This window comes from Eucyclogobius newberryi, unplaced genomic scaffold (genome assembly GCF_026437365.1).
Source record: "Eucyclogobius newberryi isolate DKJ021-1_F unplaced genomic scaffold, fEucNew1.0.hap1 SCAF_21, whole genome shotgun sequence".
Classification (NCBI taxonomy): domain Eukaryota; kingdom Metazoa; phylum Chordata; class Actinopteri; order Gobiiformes; family Gobiidae; genus Eucyclogobius; species Eucyclogobius newberryi.
In genome coordinates this window covers 30,546,449-30,562,112 of record NW_027315846.1, presented here as the reverse complement: position 1 = coordinate 30,562,112, position 15,664 = coordinate 30,546,449, and the positions used below count along the sequence as shown (strand labels likewise).

The 15,664-nt window shown below is 43.1% G+C and overlaps 1 protein-coding gene across 5 annotated transcripts in view; it reads right to left on the bottom strand.

Annotated features, from left to right (window-relative positions):
• Window positions 1-11,764, bottom strand: part of qkia (QKI, KH domain containing, RNA binding a) — a 181,740-nt gene extending 169,976 nt beyond the window's left edge. Inside the window, exon 1 of one of the 5 annotated variants that reach the window (XM_072457017.1) lies at window positions 11,359-11,764. In XM_072457017.1, the coding sequence (XP_072313118.1) occupies window positions 11,359-11,503 (145 nt within the window). In that variant the 5' untranslated portion in view covers window positions 11,504-11,764. The remainder of the gene's footprint in view (window positions 1-11,358) is intronic. The other 4 variants (XM_072457016.1, XM_072457020.1, XM_072457019.1 and 1 more) reach the window with 4 other exon arrangements.
• Between the last annotated feature and the right edge of the window lie 3,900 nt (window positions 11,765-15,664).

Sequence of the window (15,664 nt, the reverse complement as noted above, 5' to 3'; positions counted from 1 at the left end):
CTTCAGTTTGAAAAAGACCGCAGCCACCAACAGAAACGGCACATCGTTCAAATCACGGCCAAGTACTGTGAAAGCCCGGCCTTTTGAAACAGATCCACACTTGGCCATGAGTGGACCAGCTGCAAACAGACCAGATATTAGGTCATCACACAAATGTTTAGTAGCCTGAACAAACTCTATATGTCCTTATTTTATCAAAAACAACTGCATGTATTTTGCCATCATGAAATACTAGAAAAGTATTTATATTAGTTTAAAATTATGAATCCAAACTAAATCTAGATTGAAAAGGCAAGGTTTTTTGTGCTGCTTATGGTGGAGTAGATGGTGCACGAGCCTGCCGTGTGGTAACACTTTTCCATACCACAGAGAAGCTAAATAAACTGTTCCCTTTACCCATTTACACATGTTTAGGACTGTAAAAACAGGTACAGTGCCTTTAAGCTATGGTTTACGGTCAAGAGTACCTTGAGGTGTAACAGCCAAGACAAAGAACACATGCAACGACTTTCAGCTCCAGGTTGTACTTCTTTTTGCTTTACCTGGGTACACAAATTTAACAGTCCGATCACAACAAAGCCACTTCAACAACAAGCTGTACACAGCGACACACTGTCACCAATCCAAGTGCGCACTGCTCTACCATGCAACCCCAACCCACAAGAACCCGCCGAGCAGCGGAGATCTGAACTGTGCTGAAGCAAGGACGAGACTGGAGCTGCTCTGCTTTATATGACCTGAGACTGAGTGGCCCCTGCCCCCTGGCCCTGAGGGGAGGTAAGGCTAGGAACAACACATGGCTGCTGAGGGATGGGTGAATTATTCATCTGGGACTTATTGGTTAGCCTGCCCGGACACAGGCTCAGGCGCAGGAAACAGACACTTCCACCGCGCCGCAAAGGAAGAGGAGGCGAGTGAAACCCAGACAACGATGCCCCGACTCTCTGGGCACCTTGCTTTGTGCAAGGTGGAACATGTTTGCTGTTGCAATCGGCAGCTCTGTGTAAAATCGTTCAAGCAGAAGGAGGGACACAGTTAAGAAGGATTTTTATCATACCAGAACCAACTATATCAATATAAATATCATACATACATCTAGAGCTATATCCTCATTATATCCAAAATAAATCCAAATTACATTTCCTTTGAAATTGTATGTGTTTGTATCAACCGACTGGTGCTGCCTTGAACAGAGAGTGAGCTGAAAAACAGTGGTGGAGGTCAAGTAGTGCCACTGTGCACCCGGTGCAGTCCAGCTCGAGCATGGAGGGCATGGAGAGGGGGCATGGAGAGGGGGCATGGAGAGGGGGCATGGAGAGGGGGCATGGAGAGGGGGCATGGAGAGGGGGCATGGAGAGGGGGCATGGAGAGGGGGCATGGGGCATGGAGCATGGAGAGGGGGCATGGAGAGGGGGCATGCAGAGGGGGCATGGAGAGGGGGCCCAACACAGGGGCCATTCTTTCAAATCTTCTCTGGATAAAATATAAACATTTGCACTTTTAAGGCCTCAAGGCGAAAGAACATACATGAAGCCGTGTTCAGTTTAGTGCGGTGAGGACACTGTAACTGAACATACATGAAGCCGTGTTCAGTTTAGTGCGGTGAGGACACTGTAACTGAACATACATGAAGCCGTGTTCAGTTTAGTGCGGTGAGGACACTGTAACTGAACATACATGAAGCCGTGTTCAGTTTAGTGCGGTGAGGACACTGTAACTGAACATACATGAAGCCGTGTTCAGTTTAGTGCGGTGAGGACACTGTAACTGAACATACATGAAGCCGTGTTCAGTTTAGTGCGGTGAGGACACTGTAACTGAACATACATGAAGCCGTGTTCAGTTTAGTGCGGTGAGGACACTGTAACTGAACATACATGAAGCCGTGTTCAGTTTAGTGCGGTGAGGACACTGTAACTGAACATACATGAAGCCGTGTTCAGTTTAGTGCGGTGAGGACACTGTAACTGAACATACATGAAGCCGTGTTCAGTTTAGTGCGGTGAGGACACTGTAACTGAACATACATGAAGCCGTGTTCAGTTTAGTGCGGTGAGGACACTGTAACTGAACAGCGGACAATACTTGCTTTTGTTCTATGGCTCTGCGCAGAAGGGAACATGCGGCGCGCACAAGGCAGCTGCACGAGTGCGGGGGAAGGATATTTGAGGCATTTAAAGAATGTGACAGGGCGGGGCTCGGGTACTCACAGCAAAATATCAAATGTGGAAGAAGCGCAGCCTGAGGAATGATTCATGATGTCATCTAAATTAGTCAGAGGTAGAGCCGAGAGGGAGCTACGGAGCTGCACACCAAACTGCCTTCTCAAGGAGCCAAACAAACTACAAGATTCTTCTGGAGCCCTTATGTCTGCATCAAGCATTACCAGAGCCACCAGAGTAACCCTGTCACCTTATCATTCCACTAAAGAACCCATGCTTATTAGAGCCAAAACAAGTCATGCTTTTATTACATCATTAGTTGCAGCCCCAAAAATGACAGGCTATATTACGAGAAGAATTTGTCTCAGTAGAATATAAAGTCTTGATAAGGCCGAAAGACAAAAAAAATAAAAATCATAAAATGATACAGACTTTATGATCTCGCGGTCTCCGGATGTGGTACAACCTTCCTCTCTGACAACCACCCAGTCTAAAACCACACTGTAAAAGTGCATCTGGATTTCACTTGTGATTGAAGACTAAATGCTCACAGACCATATTTACGGTTCATACTTTGGAGTTTTATTTAAGCCACTAAAGCTGAAAGTGCATCCTGTGCGTTGTAGTCGCAGGTAACACTACTTTGCTCCAGGACAACAAGACTCTAGTGACCCAAAGGTATGATTTATTTGGCCTACTGGAAAGTTTTTCTATTCAATTCAATGTCTCTTTAAAAGCAGTTGCCTCGGAGGGCTCATATCTTTAGAACATGTGAGCGGTACTATAGTCTTTTGGGTTTATTTATTGTGGGGGCCATGCTGTGAAATTGGTGCCTTTTGTGCCCCAGCCATAAGAGTTCTATCACAGCAAAAATATATGTGTTATATTCAGTCATTTTAATGATATTTTAGCAGTTCATATCAAATGTGTATGTTTTGGCCTATCCTTGGGGTTGTTGGCGCTTTAGCCAGCATGAACTAACAACTGTCTCTCCGGTTATTCCCCTCATTCCATCTACCTAAGACATGTTCTATACAAATATAGAGAAATAAGTCTGAGGCCTTTAGAATTTTTGTATATTTTAAGATCTTATTTCAAATATAAAAAGAAAACTCCAATTCCAAGGACTTGGAAATTGAAAAGACACCGATTAGTTGGAATGACCTGTATCTAACCCATCATGCTTTAGGGTCATGGCTCGTGTGCCGTCACATAGCACATCAACTATTGTGACAGTTCTGCATTATATGAACCATGCAAGTACAGCCAGTCCAAATTGAAAATAGGATCTGGATGATGCGGGATGAAATGGCCAAAGTTAGTCAGCGTAGCACTTACTCTACCTGCGTTGCACCAATGAAATTTCCCCATGTGGGACAATAAAGGAATATCTTATCTTATCTTATCTTACTTCACTGGACACAGAATGCCTCATTAAGTGAGTCAGTGAATGTGATACATGTCTCCTTCCGTCTACAGCAGAGTAACACTTTCTTTGGGAGACCTGCTGACTTTTATAGCTGGGTAATGGTGATTAGACTTTTCCTGGAAGCGTGTGAAGCTGGTGTGTGGCAGCTGGCAGTAATGGGAGCGCAGTAATGGGAGCGCAGGCATGGGGCGTTTGGGCGATATGGGACCAGATAGTGTTGGTAGGTTTGGAGAGGGACAGGAGGCTAGAGACAGGAGGTTAGTGATAAGACGGCCCCAGCGCTCACAGGATCCGGGCAAGAGATAAGCGTCCCGGAGCTGTCGGGGGGATGTCTTTATCAGGGAGGCCCGGGCAGCTGAAGCAAGCGGCAGGGAGGACAGATAGTGTGCGAGAGCGAGAGAGCGGGGCAGCCCGGGCAGAAACATGCCCTGGTGCAACCTCTGCTGCTCGCCCTGTCAGACACCTGAACTCCTCGGACATTTACAACCGAGAGGGAAGAATCACAGCGGCCACAAGGGGCAGCAGAGACCTCTGAAGTACAGGCATAGCAGTTTTTCATGCACTGCACCAGATTGTAAATGTTGTCACGTGGCTGTAAAGTACTGCCATAATATATTCAGTAGAATAACATGAATAAATACATTTAAAAATAGAATTATCATAATGCCTGAATACATTATTGAAACTCTAACTAGACCTGGCTATGTTCTTTGTTAGTCCTGGTGTTGGGCCTTGGTTTTGTTTCAGTCTGAAAGTCTAAAACAAGGACGGGTCTGGTCCAGGTCAATGAACAACTCCAACAAGAAACTTCAACAAATCAAGTCTAAAATTAACCAATCTAACACAATCAGAGCTAATCCAGCTCTAAAACCAGGACTAACCAAGAACCAAAGCAGGTCTTGTTGTGCACTTCCACAAAAAGGACAGAGTCCGAGTCTAAAACAAGAACTCTAATTACAGAGGGTTCAGTTCTGGGTTGGGGAGAGCTGAGGGGAGGATTTGGGCGAGCTCGTGTCCATCACCATCAGTGGCACTTTTTGCTCTGCTGTGGATTGTGCTGTGTAAAGCGGTGCTCCGTCTTGTTAGCACAGAATTGATTGTGTGTCAGGGTTTAGGCCTGGGAGACGGCTTGGGTCAGAGGTCAACATAGAGAGATGAAGGTACGCTTTCCCTCCCATCAGCCATGTTTTTGTCATTCAAATGTTGTCAAACTCTTACACACTTTTTAGAGGTCTACCAATTCTGATAAAGCTCCAGAAAAACACTAAGGAATAACACAGTGAGGAACAAACTCTTTTAACAGCCGTTCCCAGTGGACAGATCTGGTAAAACGGTCAACACTTTGTCCTCCAAAACGCTGACGGCTCTCTAGGGAATGTCCCGCTAAATCACAGTCCACTCAGGCACACAGCCCACTATCTGTACCCAGTATCAAAATCCACTACATACTTGTAGATTTTACTCACAACGAGAAGAGAAACACTCTGTTGCAATGTACAATGTTGTGAGAGTAGTACTAGTGTAAAAGTACTACCACCTATACATTAATCAAGTTCATTCAGTGGGTTCAGATGTGATTAGTACATCTTGTCATAAGTCGCACACAAGTAGGTTATTTTTACTAGCGCAATGCTCAATAAAAGAAATAAACTAAATTAACTAAATCAATCTAAACTAGTCAAAACTACTCAAATCAAAATTCCACCTTCAAATGACTTGATGAACTCATGCATACTGTTTTTTGCAGTGTACCAAAACAACTAAAAGGGAGGGAAGTAATGTGTCGCTCAAAGAAACACTTTCTACAACAAATCCATGGGGGAAAAATGGGCTTTTCTTCTCCGCCAGACTAACTTACAACTCCAGCTCTTCAGTGGTGGGGATGTTATATGGGCTGTCTGCTCCTGCCAAGAGAAAATATAGCAATTTGAAGCGGCTTGTTGGGCTGGCAGATCGTAAAGGAGAATAAAAAACTCCACGCCATAAGAGTGTCACCTCGAGGAGATGAACAACTGCGAGGGGATTTCAAATATATTTATGCGTGTGTGAGGGGGGAGGGAGGGGCCGTCACCGGGTGCAAAGTGACCTTGAGGGGGGACAGAGGGGTGGTGTCGGCTTTCCCCTGCCCTGCCCCGAACTGGAAACAGCTGTGTAGACAGGAACAACTGTGGAGGGAGAGGGGCTTCACTGCCTCATTTGGGCAGTTGGTTGTTCAGAGTCCAATCAATGGGGGAGGAAACAAAACAGAGAGCTTCTTCAGAACTGATAAAGCTGTGGGAAAGCATTTGCCCACACTGAGCAAGACTCAACAGAGAACCGCAATATAAACCCGTTCAAAACCTTACCAACAACACATCCTACATAAGTGAGCAAGCCCAGGGGGCAATGCAGCTGTTAGAGCCCAAAGGGACCAGCCATTTGACTTTTGAAACGTGCTCTAGGGGTTTTGTAACTAAATCTACAGGAAGACTGTTAAAAGTAGGAACATGTTGCAATAGACAATAAATTGTAATTCAAAGCTAAATCAGGTCCAAACTAAGACTAAGCATGAAATATCTACAAATTAAAGCTGCTATCAAGTTATGGTTATTCTTTTAACTAAACCAAAAACACCACTAATGTTTCAACTGAATAAAATACAAATACAAGCAATAAATTATAACACCTTTGTCCCGATAACACTGTAATATAGAGCTACAGAAAATATGACAATTCATAATTAAATGCTTTATGCAATGAAACATTGTATATGAGCTTCACAAAAAAATGTGTAAGTGGTGGTAAAATGTGTATTATATCGATACATACAATGAAAAACTATAAAAAGGTCATTGTTTCTGTACATATTTGTCCAGACATAAAGTGTCTGTCATAATTGTCTCTTCAAAAATGATGAAAGTTCCACTTCATGTTTGTCTCATTCCAGAATTTAGAATGTTTTGTTCACAAAGGGCCATGTTTGAAACTAAAAAGGACCAAAAGTGTGATTAAAGGAAGCCAGGATTGAAATGCCTTTTTTCCCCTTCTTTTTTACAGCCGGTGAATTTATTTGATTTATTTTGAGCAGGTCAAGAGAAGTACAAATAAGTATGTCTACTAGAAATGGGGTTTAGCTCCTCGTATTTCCTCTAGAAGCCAAATAGCAGAGTTAGGAGTGAGTGTTTTGGGTGGGTCGGGCCGTCGGGGCTGGAGCGCTCGGGAGGGAGGGCAGAACAAGCAGCCCCTAACGGGATCCAGACAGTGCGGGCGCGCCCAGCACACAGCATCACACACACACCTAGTATTTAGAGACAGGCTGAAGTTTAGTTTGTCGTCGTGGAAACATTGGTCAACTTTTGGAAAGCTATTGGAGCTGTACTTGCTAAATGTCATGTGATTTTGCTTCGTGGTGGAGTGAGACGTCAGTGTGTAGCCGTAGTACAGGAAACATGACATCATTTCATCAGGAGGCCGCTGCTAAGGACTATCTACACTATTCAAGGTGTTGACATTTCAGTTTTAAAGCTGGATAGACAAAAAAGTATATTTTGACATTTTTTGGATTATTTCAAATATTCGGATGATATTTTCACAAAGCATCAGTAATGTGCTCAAATGTGTAAGTATCAGCGTCATGTGAATGGACTGTAAATGGGCCATTACTGGACCATTCCATTCATCTAACCATCTTCTAATCGATTAGTTGTTTGGACTGCAAAAAGCTTGTGAATATAGTTTTTTTTATAACAAATTGAACCCAGAAACAGACAACATGTGCAGACTAAATAGATTTGTCCTGCCTCATTATGATGGAATGTTTGTCGTTTGTAAGCCCAAAAAATATGTTTAGAGCTGATGGCAGAGTGTGCATAGTCGAGATAACTATTATTCGACAATTAAATGTATCCAACAATTATCTAAACAATCGATAAGTAGTGATTAATGGATTAACTTGTTTCAGCCTTACGCTAGACACTAGACATTTTTATAGCTTTATTTAGACGATACATTTGATATTCTAATTTTACAGATTCAAGGTTGAGCCCCCAAATCATTCACAAGTTCACAACAGAACAGTGTTTTATTCATTATTAATAACTTGATAGTTTGTGATAACAATTATTAGTCTAATCAACAACAACAATAGTGTCATCGGGGGAAAACTAATGACAAAGGTTAAATTATGTGGATAATACCATATCTAAATGTGGCCGTGTTTCCATGGCGTCTGTGAAAACATGTTCTGAAACGCTCGGGATTCTTGGATGAGTTAAGCACTTCTCAAATACTGATTCTCCTGTGGACACTGAATACTGGCTTTTCACATCAACTCAAATCAACAAATCTAATCACAATTGCCGTATTTGTCAGAAAAATACCCAATTATGCATTTTCTCCCAATCATTCAGCTCAGGTAGACAATCATTGTTTGCCCGTCGCTTCTCTCCGATTCCCTCTCGCTTCCTCTGGCAAATACATCTCTAAAGTAAAACAAATGGGACGAGGAGTGAGCCGACTGCAAACCAACGCCGACGTCTCCCCGAGTAAACAAATACTACAAAAATCTAATTGTAGCTCCTCTGGCTGCCTTGCTTTGGCGCCGCGCTGGTGTGAGTTTGGGGGGCGGTTGGGACAAACGGAGGGGGAACAAGAAGGAAAACACGTCCACTTCCTGACTTTGCGCTCGGACTGAAAACAAAAACACACACAAAAGGATTCGAATGAAGGCAGCAGATGTGCAACGCCCCAAATTCAGCCGTAAAAAGTCCACAACTGGTGCCTTCTAAAAAATAAGACTCATACGACTTATTAACTCATAGTATATTATGTAACTGCAAGTCTAAAGGTATAGCTAATGATTTAAAAAAGGTAAGAATTCTGTTTTTAACTGCAAGCAATGTAAAATGTGTTTAGTTTTCATCTCAAATTGTTGTACAAAAACTGGAACTAAAAGATGTATGGCTGTAAAATAATGCAAAATATGTCCTGAATTAAGGTGTATAGTTGTAACAGTAAAGTTTTTTTTTTAAATGCCCAAAAAGACTTTTAAGTTACAAGTGACAAATTAAAAAGGGAAATCCTTAACATAATTGTACTTGATGATGCAAGAAAGCAGCAGTGGAATTATTTAAAGACTAAAAACTGTGCTGAAGAATCATTCGCCAAAGCCCAGGAGTTTTTCAAGTCACTTTGATTTGTGTTTGCACAGCATTGACAGTCAACTCTGGCGCACAAACAATTGTCGACTTTATTTTAGACGTTGTGTGTTTATCAGCTCAGAGAGCCGTAAATCTTCGCCGACCGGTTGAACCACTGGATCCTGGAATGATAAGTCGTCCTCACACACAGCTCACACACTCCCAACTGTTGCTACACCATTGAGACATGTCAAAATGTTTAAATCAAGGGCAGAGGTTCATTTTAGAAAGGAATAAACTAGTAACTAGTAGAAATTGTGTAAATGTTCGTACATTTCTTATATATATTATTAGAGTATAGTTGAAGTGATTAGCACAAGAAAATAGAATTGTATTATTGTTGCACTAAGATAGATTTGGCTGCATGTGTACATTCCACATTTGAACTGCAGATGAACTCTTCAAAATGCTTACTTGATGCAGATTTGTTTTCTGACTGCATACATTTATTTTATGTTTGATATTCAATAATAGGATACCAAGAACCGAGACAAACATCTGCGTTTGAAGGCACTTCTACTCTTCCCCTGATGTATAGCATTGCTCTGGTAAAGAGACAATGTAAATGTGTAAATGTAGTGACTGACTCTATAGTGGGGACACTAGGGTAGGGGACACTAGGGTAGGGGGCTGTGGCGCTCTCTAGTGTCCCCCGCTCTGTTACATAAAGCCTGGGTTCAACCCTCCGCTTAGACCGGCTTATGCCATTGATACCACAAACAGAAGGCACATAGTGGCGCATTTATCTGTGGTTTATCCGCCCAGAGCAGTTTCTGGCTTCCAGAGCTGAGGCAGACACATCCCGTCTGGACCCACACAGAAGGAGGATGGTGCAGACTCGGAGCTGCGCTCAGAGGACCCCATTGAGATGACCAGGCACAGTTCTCCTTCCATCTAATTGGATGTTCATTATTGTTGCTTCTTGTATTGACAAGGCCAACAAATATTTTTAAAATGCCATAATATTGTTTATGTGAAAGCAATTGTTACAAAGTTATCTGTAAAAGAAAGTCACCCGCAGCTGGAAGATGCCTTCCGATGTCTTGCAAGAAAAATAAGTGGTAGTTTCTTGTGTAGTGGGATTATTTTTGGTTCCATCGCTGTACAATATTGTCTTAAATTTAAAAACAACAAAACGCACCACAGGTTTGTGGTTATAAACAGCCAGAAACGCTGTGTAATAGAGGGTTTTATATGAATTGTGAAAATGGATCAAAGTTAATATTGACCCAAATAAATAAAAAAGTATCTTGTATCTTGGTCCTTAATCATTTCTACTAAATAAAAAAACAGTTAAGACAAAGGAGTGAACTTAACAGTTAATTCTATATTATGGATAGACTTTAATAGACATTTTTAACCAAATAAAAGATTAAAACTTGGAAATTAAAGACTTCTAGACAGAGAATACTTATGAAATAAACTTATTGAGGAAATCTATTCTTTTATTCTGGTTTTGACATTTCGATGCATTAATGCTTTGCTATGAAATGTATTTTTAATGCGTTTTAAAGTCTGCAGAGTCAAAAATCCAGATGACGACAAAATATGACAAATTATTTTCTATAATCGACAAGTCAATAATAGTCGAATAATCGTTGCGGTCGTAGTGAGAATCAGCGAAAAAGCGCGGTCCTGAGAGTGCGGCTCCGGGTCTGCGGGTTCATACTACTGGACAAAAAGGCGACGCAGTTTAGGCTGCTGCCGCTGAACTGACACACGCACGACGACTGCCGCAGACACGGGGAGACTTGTGTTACATGGGGAGGAATGATTTACACACAATCCCCTCGTGAAAAGCCCATTTATGTGTCTCCAAACCCGGGGATGTCACCACATCGCAGCGAGGGAAACTTCTCCCTCCGCTGCCCACTGGCCATTGTTTGGGCAACAAGCAGGACACATTCCTCCGCTTCAAGCCGCTGGGCACGAGTCAAACCCCCGCGAGTGTAAAACTACGACCCACGAGTGCGTCTTTGATCGGCGTGAAGCGGGGGAAAACACGCAGCACTTGGGGGGAGGTGTCGTGTGCGTTTAACCCGCCGCGGAGCCGTCGTCAGCGGTTCCGTTCCTCTTTAAGTTGAGAAAAGCCCCGGAGTCGCTAGCTTTAATGTGGCTAGCTCCAGCAGCTCGAACATGTGCGGTCAGGCCCCGGCACAACTGCTCTTTTACCCCGGCTTCTTCCCGCACAGACCACTCACTTCAGTCCGAACGGCAACAACACACCGACACATTCTGTCGTTTGGGCTGGAAAAATAAAAGTTGCTGACAAGTCCACTAACTTCACGGGCCTCGTGACTCTGGGGGTTTCACACGAGCAGCGGCGGCTCAACAACTTGTTTTCGTCAAGGCGTTTTAGCAGACGCCGTCAAATACAGACTATATACATATATAAAATCACATGTAAATACTATATAAACATATATATCCGCCACAATCCTTGGCTCGGTCAGCGGGGGTTTTGGGGGGCAAAGCTTTCACCGTGTGTGGTTCACCGTGTGTGGTTCACCGTGGAGCCCCGGACCCCGCGCGCGTGACTCTGCCCCCGCTCCGGGTCCTCGCTCCGGGTCCTCGCAGCAGCGGCGCTTACCTTCGTCCAACAGCCGCTCCAGGTGCGTGAAGATGCCGCAGAGATTTGGCAGGCTGGTCATGAGCTTCTTCTCATTTAACAACTGCATCAAATAGTCGGGACTCGGCCTCGGTCGCTCCTTCACTTCGACCTCTCCGACCATCATTTTTGCGGCGAGAGCGAAACACAAACCACCGCTGGAAGAAAACTAAATAAACGCCGAACACAGAAAATCCTCTTTGCGGGAAAAAAGCAGAACAAAAAGGTAAAAAGAAAAAAACTTCAATAGCAAATCCCTCGCTTCCGTCCTCCTCGTGAGTAGAAGAAACTGTTCTAAAACGCGGCTGGATTAGTTCTCGTGGCGTGAGCGGAGCGAGGGGCCAAAACCAAAGCGTTGTGTCCGTCCAGAGACTCTCCGGTCGCGGTACTTGTGTCTCACTCGCTCGGGGGATTCTGCCACTGAAGGCGCGGGAGTCCGGTCCTCCCGTCAGGCTCCGCCTCCTCCCCGCCCATTGGCCATTGGCTTACTAATAGCAGCGCCAATGGGCTTTGCGGAACGTGTAGCGAGGGCGGGGCGGAGGAATGATGGACAGGGAAACGGGCCAATGGCGTGCCGTGCGCAGGAATGTGCATAATGCCTCTGAAGTCAACAGATGCCTGCTCCCATTTGAGAATATTACAGAAAAATGGCTTCTATAATTGATCACACACAACATGTCAACTGTCGTGTGAAATAGATTGTGCCTGTCTCAAATTCCTCTCTTCATGCAACAAACGAAGCATGTTAGAAGACACAAGATGTGAAGACATGTACAGTAGTACTATTAGGCTAAGGAAGGCAAAGTCAAGACAGTTGTATCAACATATTTGTCATGGAGTACACAGAGTACACACAGCTCTATGAGTACAGGCCTGGGGCTGAGATACCCTTGAGCCCCCTGCACATACTTAGATTAGCCTAATATGGAGGAAGTATAGCACTCGTTCATTTCATTGTTTTACAATACCTAATAATTACATATTCTTTATGGTTTAGCTACTCTAGTCAAGTTAAATAGACTTTTTTTCTTGGATGCATGCAATTCATATACAACACAGATAAAATAAAACAATAGACAACCAGAGACGTCTGGCATTGCATTTAATAGACAGATTATACCTTTTATCTAATCCAACGAAGCTTGAGAAAATGTAATTAGTAGCGTAGGTTACGTTGTAATCAGCTGCTTAGTGATTGACCACCTCAGCAACACCTGACATAGACTGAAATGTCAAACCGATATTTGCACTTTTTAGTGGGTGTAGAAATAAAACTTTATTTGAACTGCACAAAATTCTCTCCAATAGGATTGTATTGAAAAAGGGTTGTGGGTTAGTTTGCAGTAAATTCAAATATAATTTGGAAATAATGTTCAAAATTGACCCAAAAATATTATATATATATATATATATATATATATATATATATATATATATATATATATATATATATATATATATATATATATATATATATATATATATATATATATATATTGAATCCCCTCTCCACAGGTGGTGTCATCTCTTTTTCTAAGCTCAGGTCCTCCACCAGAGGCCTGGGAGCTTGAGGGTTCTTTGCTGTTCCTGTACTGCACTTTTCTGGATTGAGATGTCTGATTTTTCCAGGGATCTGCTATAGCAACTCCTCCATTTTGGGGGTCACTTTCCAGAGTGCTCCGATGACTACAGGCACCACTTTTGCCATCACCTTTCACGCCTTCTCCAGCTCCTTTCTGAGCCCTCTCTGAGCCCTTGGTATTTCTCCAGTTTCTCATATTTCTTGTTCCTGATGTTGCCTTCACTTGGTATTGCCACGTCAACCACAACAGTTTTCCTCTGCTGTTTATCCACCACCACAATGTCTGGTTGGTTTGCCTTTACCATTGTGTCAGTCTGTATCTGGAAGTCCCACATGATCTTGGCTCTTGTCATTCTCTACCACCTTTGGGGGTGTTTCCAGTCCTTACTCCGCACAGATGTTCCTGGACACTATGCCAGACAGTTTTTTATGGCGCTCTATAACTTACACCCTGCAGTTATGTGCTGGATTGTCTCAGGGACCTCTTTGCACACCCTACAGCTTGGGTCTTGTCTGATGTGGTAGATCTGAATCTCTATATGCTCTGGTGCTCACAGTCTGCTTCTGTGAAGCAATGATGAGTGCCTCTGTGCTATCATTCTTGATATCTGCCACTTCAGTTACAGTATGTTCCGCAAGTAAATCCCATGTAGGGACTTGTCCTCCCATGATGGTTCCCCCTCCAGAACCTCATCCTCTGTTCCCCATTGCCTGAGACATTCACTTATCACGTCTTTTGGGGGCTTGTCCTTGATATACTTGTGGATCGTGGATGTTTCATCCTGGATAGTGGCTCTCACACTCTCTAGTCTACTGCCTCCTTCCTTAGGGCTAGTGCACAGTCTCAGGGAGCTGGATTTGGGGTGGAACCCACCATAAATGGTCAGGAGCGTTCGTGTTTTCACACCTGTGGTCTGTATCTGATCACTGGCAGCTGTTTATTGCCCGGGATTTGTTCTTGTAATTGAGCTGGCTTCTTAGCACTTGCATTACTTGTTGCAGGTATTCGTCTGTTGCCGCTTTCCTTGTTACTTCTTTGAGGTTGCCATTTGCCTGTGGTATCAGAATCAGAAAGGGTTCATTGCCATTGCCAATGAACAAAATTCACAATAGGATAAAAATAGGCTTACTAGGTACACAAAATATATAGTTAGATTTAGACGTAGTGCACAAAGTGAACAGTGCATTGAGTGATTGATTAAAGTTATAGTTAAAATGAAAGGTGTTAAGAACTGTATTTCCAAGTATTCCAAGGAACTTGTAACCATCCTCAATGTCTGCTATAGTTCATTCTGGGAGTGCGACCTCTTCTGTGTGGACCACCTACCCTCTCTTTGTCACCATCCGAATACACTTCTCAAGCCTGAATGACATCCCCATGTCAGCGCTGTAGCTCCTGGCACTTCATACTCGGCTCTTTAACATGAGCTTTTAGAACCAGAGCAGAAAGCAGCTACTTTTATAGCCCTGCGCATACTCTTTGAGGACCACATAGCCTAAGCCCATGGATCAATGCTCAAACCACATTGAATAAACCTGTGTGGGAATCAAGGATGGTTTGCCCTAACTGCGAATGTGCAAGGAGAAGCGAAGTAACAGCAGCGCCAAGTTTCAACAAACTATCTTTTAGATGTAGCTAAGGCTGTTTATGTTTCCAATGATTAGATGCTATTTAGATGCTACATCGAACACTAATTTGTGCAATGAATTGGTCGTCCTTATTTAATACCATTTAACACTAGGAGGACAAGGAATGAGAGTTTATAGTATAGTAGGATAGGCGTTCGTCCTGGGTTCAAAGCTCATCTTTACATTTTTGTTTCTTTTTTTTTTGTGTGTGATGTATTGAAAGAAAATTGCGAAACCTATGATCCACAAAAATTGAACCGTGTCAATATTTGTTTGGGATTGGCTCCAAGTCCTAACTGACAATCATGTCTTTGAGTTATATAACTGCACCACTTTCTGAAGTTATTGTGAAAAAAATATTGCAGTCTTGCTTATTCATGCTGACAGAGAACACGTCGAACTTTGTGCCAGTTTTTGTTTCATGTGGATAGGCCCGGTAATTACGAGAGTCCCCTGCCCATAGACCTCCACCAGGGAGGGCATCATTCCTATTGCTCATTTGTTCAAATACAGATGGAGGTCAGACAACAGCCAAAACATGAATTCGTACCCACACTTCATGTTAGGGCCTGAATGATTTGAGTCCACACTCTGTATTATCTATCAATTATATCTGTATAGTCATACAATAGATGGAGTCAGTAAATACATGATTGGGTTATAGAACATGAAAAAGCTGATTGGGCCTGTCCTTTGTTAGTGCAGATCTACATCTTGTTACCGTCTTGGGACGATTGATCAACGCGGCGCTGATCAATACAAGCTTTTTATTGTGCTGTCCTTGGGAGGACCTCTCTCTCGCCATATCCTCTGAAGATTAACATCTCCGACCAATGCTGTGTGGACCTTTGGGGTCACAGGGAGACACTGTAGGCTGGGTAAAGGGTTTAGTGGTCTGGTGGTGGGCAACTGTTGGCATGGAGTGGCCTGTCTGATCCTGACTGACCTTGGCCCTGACTTCACCTTCTGGCTTTGGTCATAACAGTGGAAGTATGCAAAAGCAAAGTGGGCCTAAACCTGAAAGGATACATATGCAAATGTTACTTTTCTGAGCTTTCAAACAGTATAATACTGTTC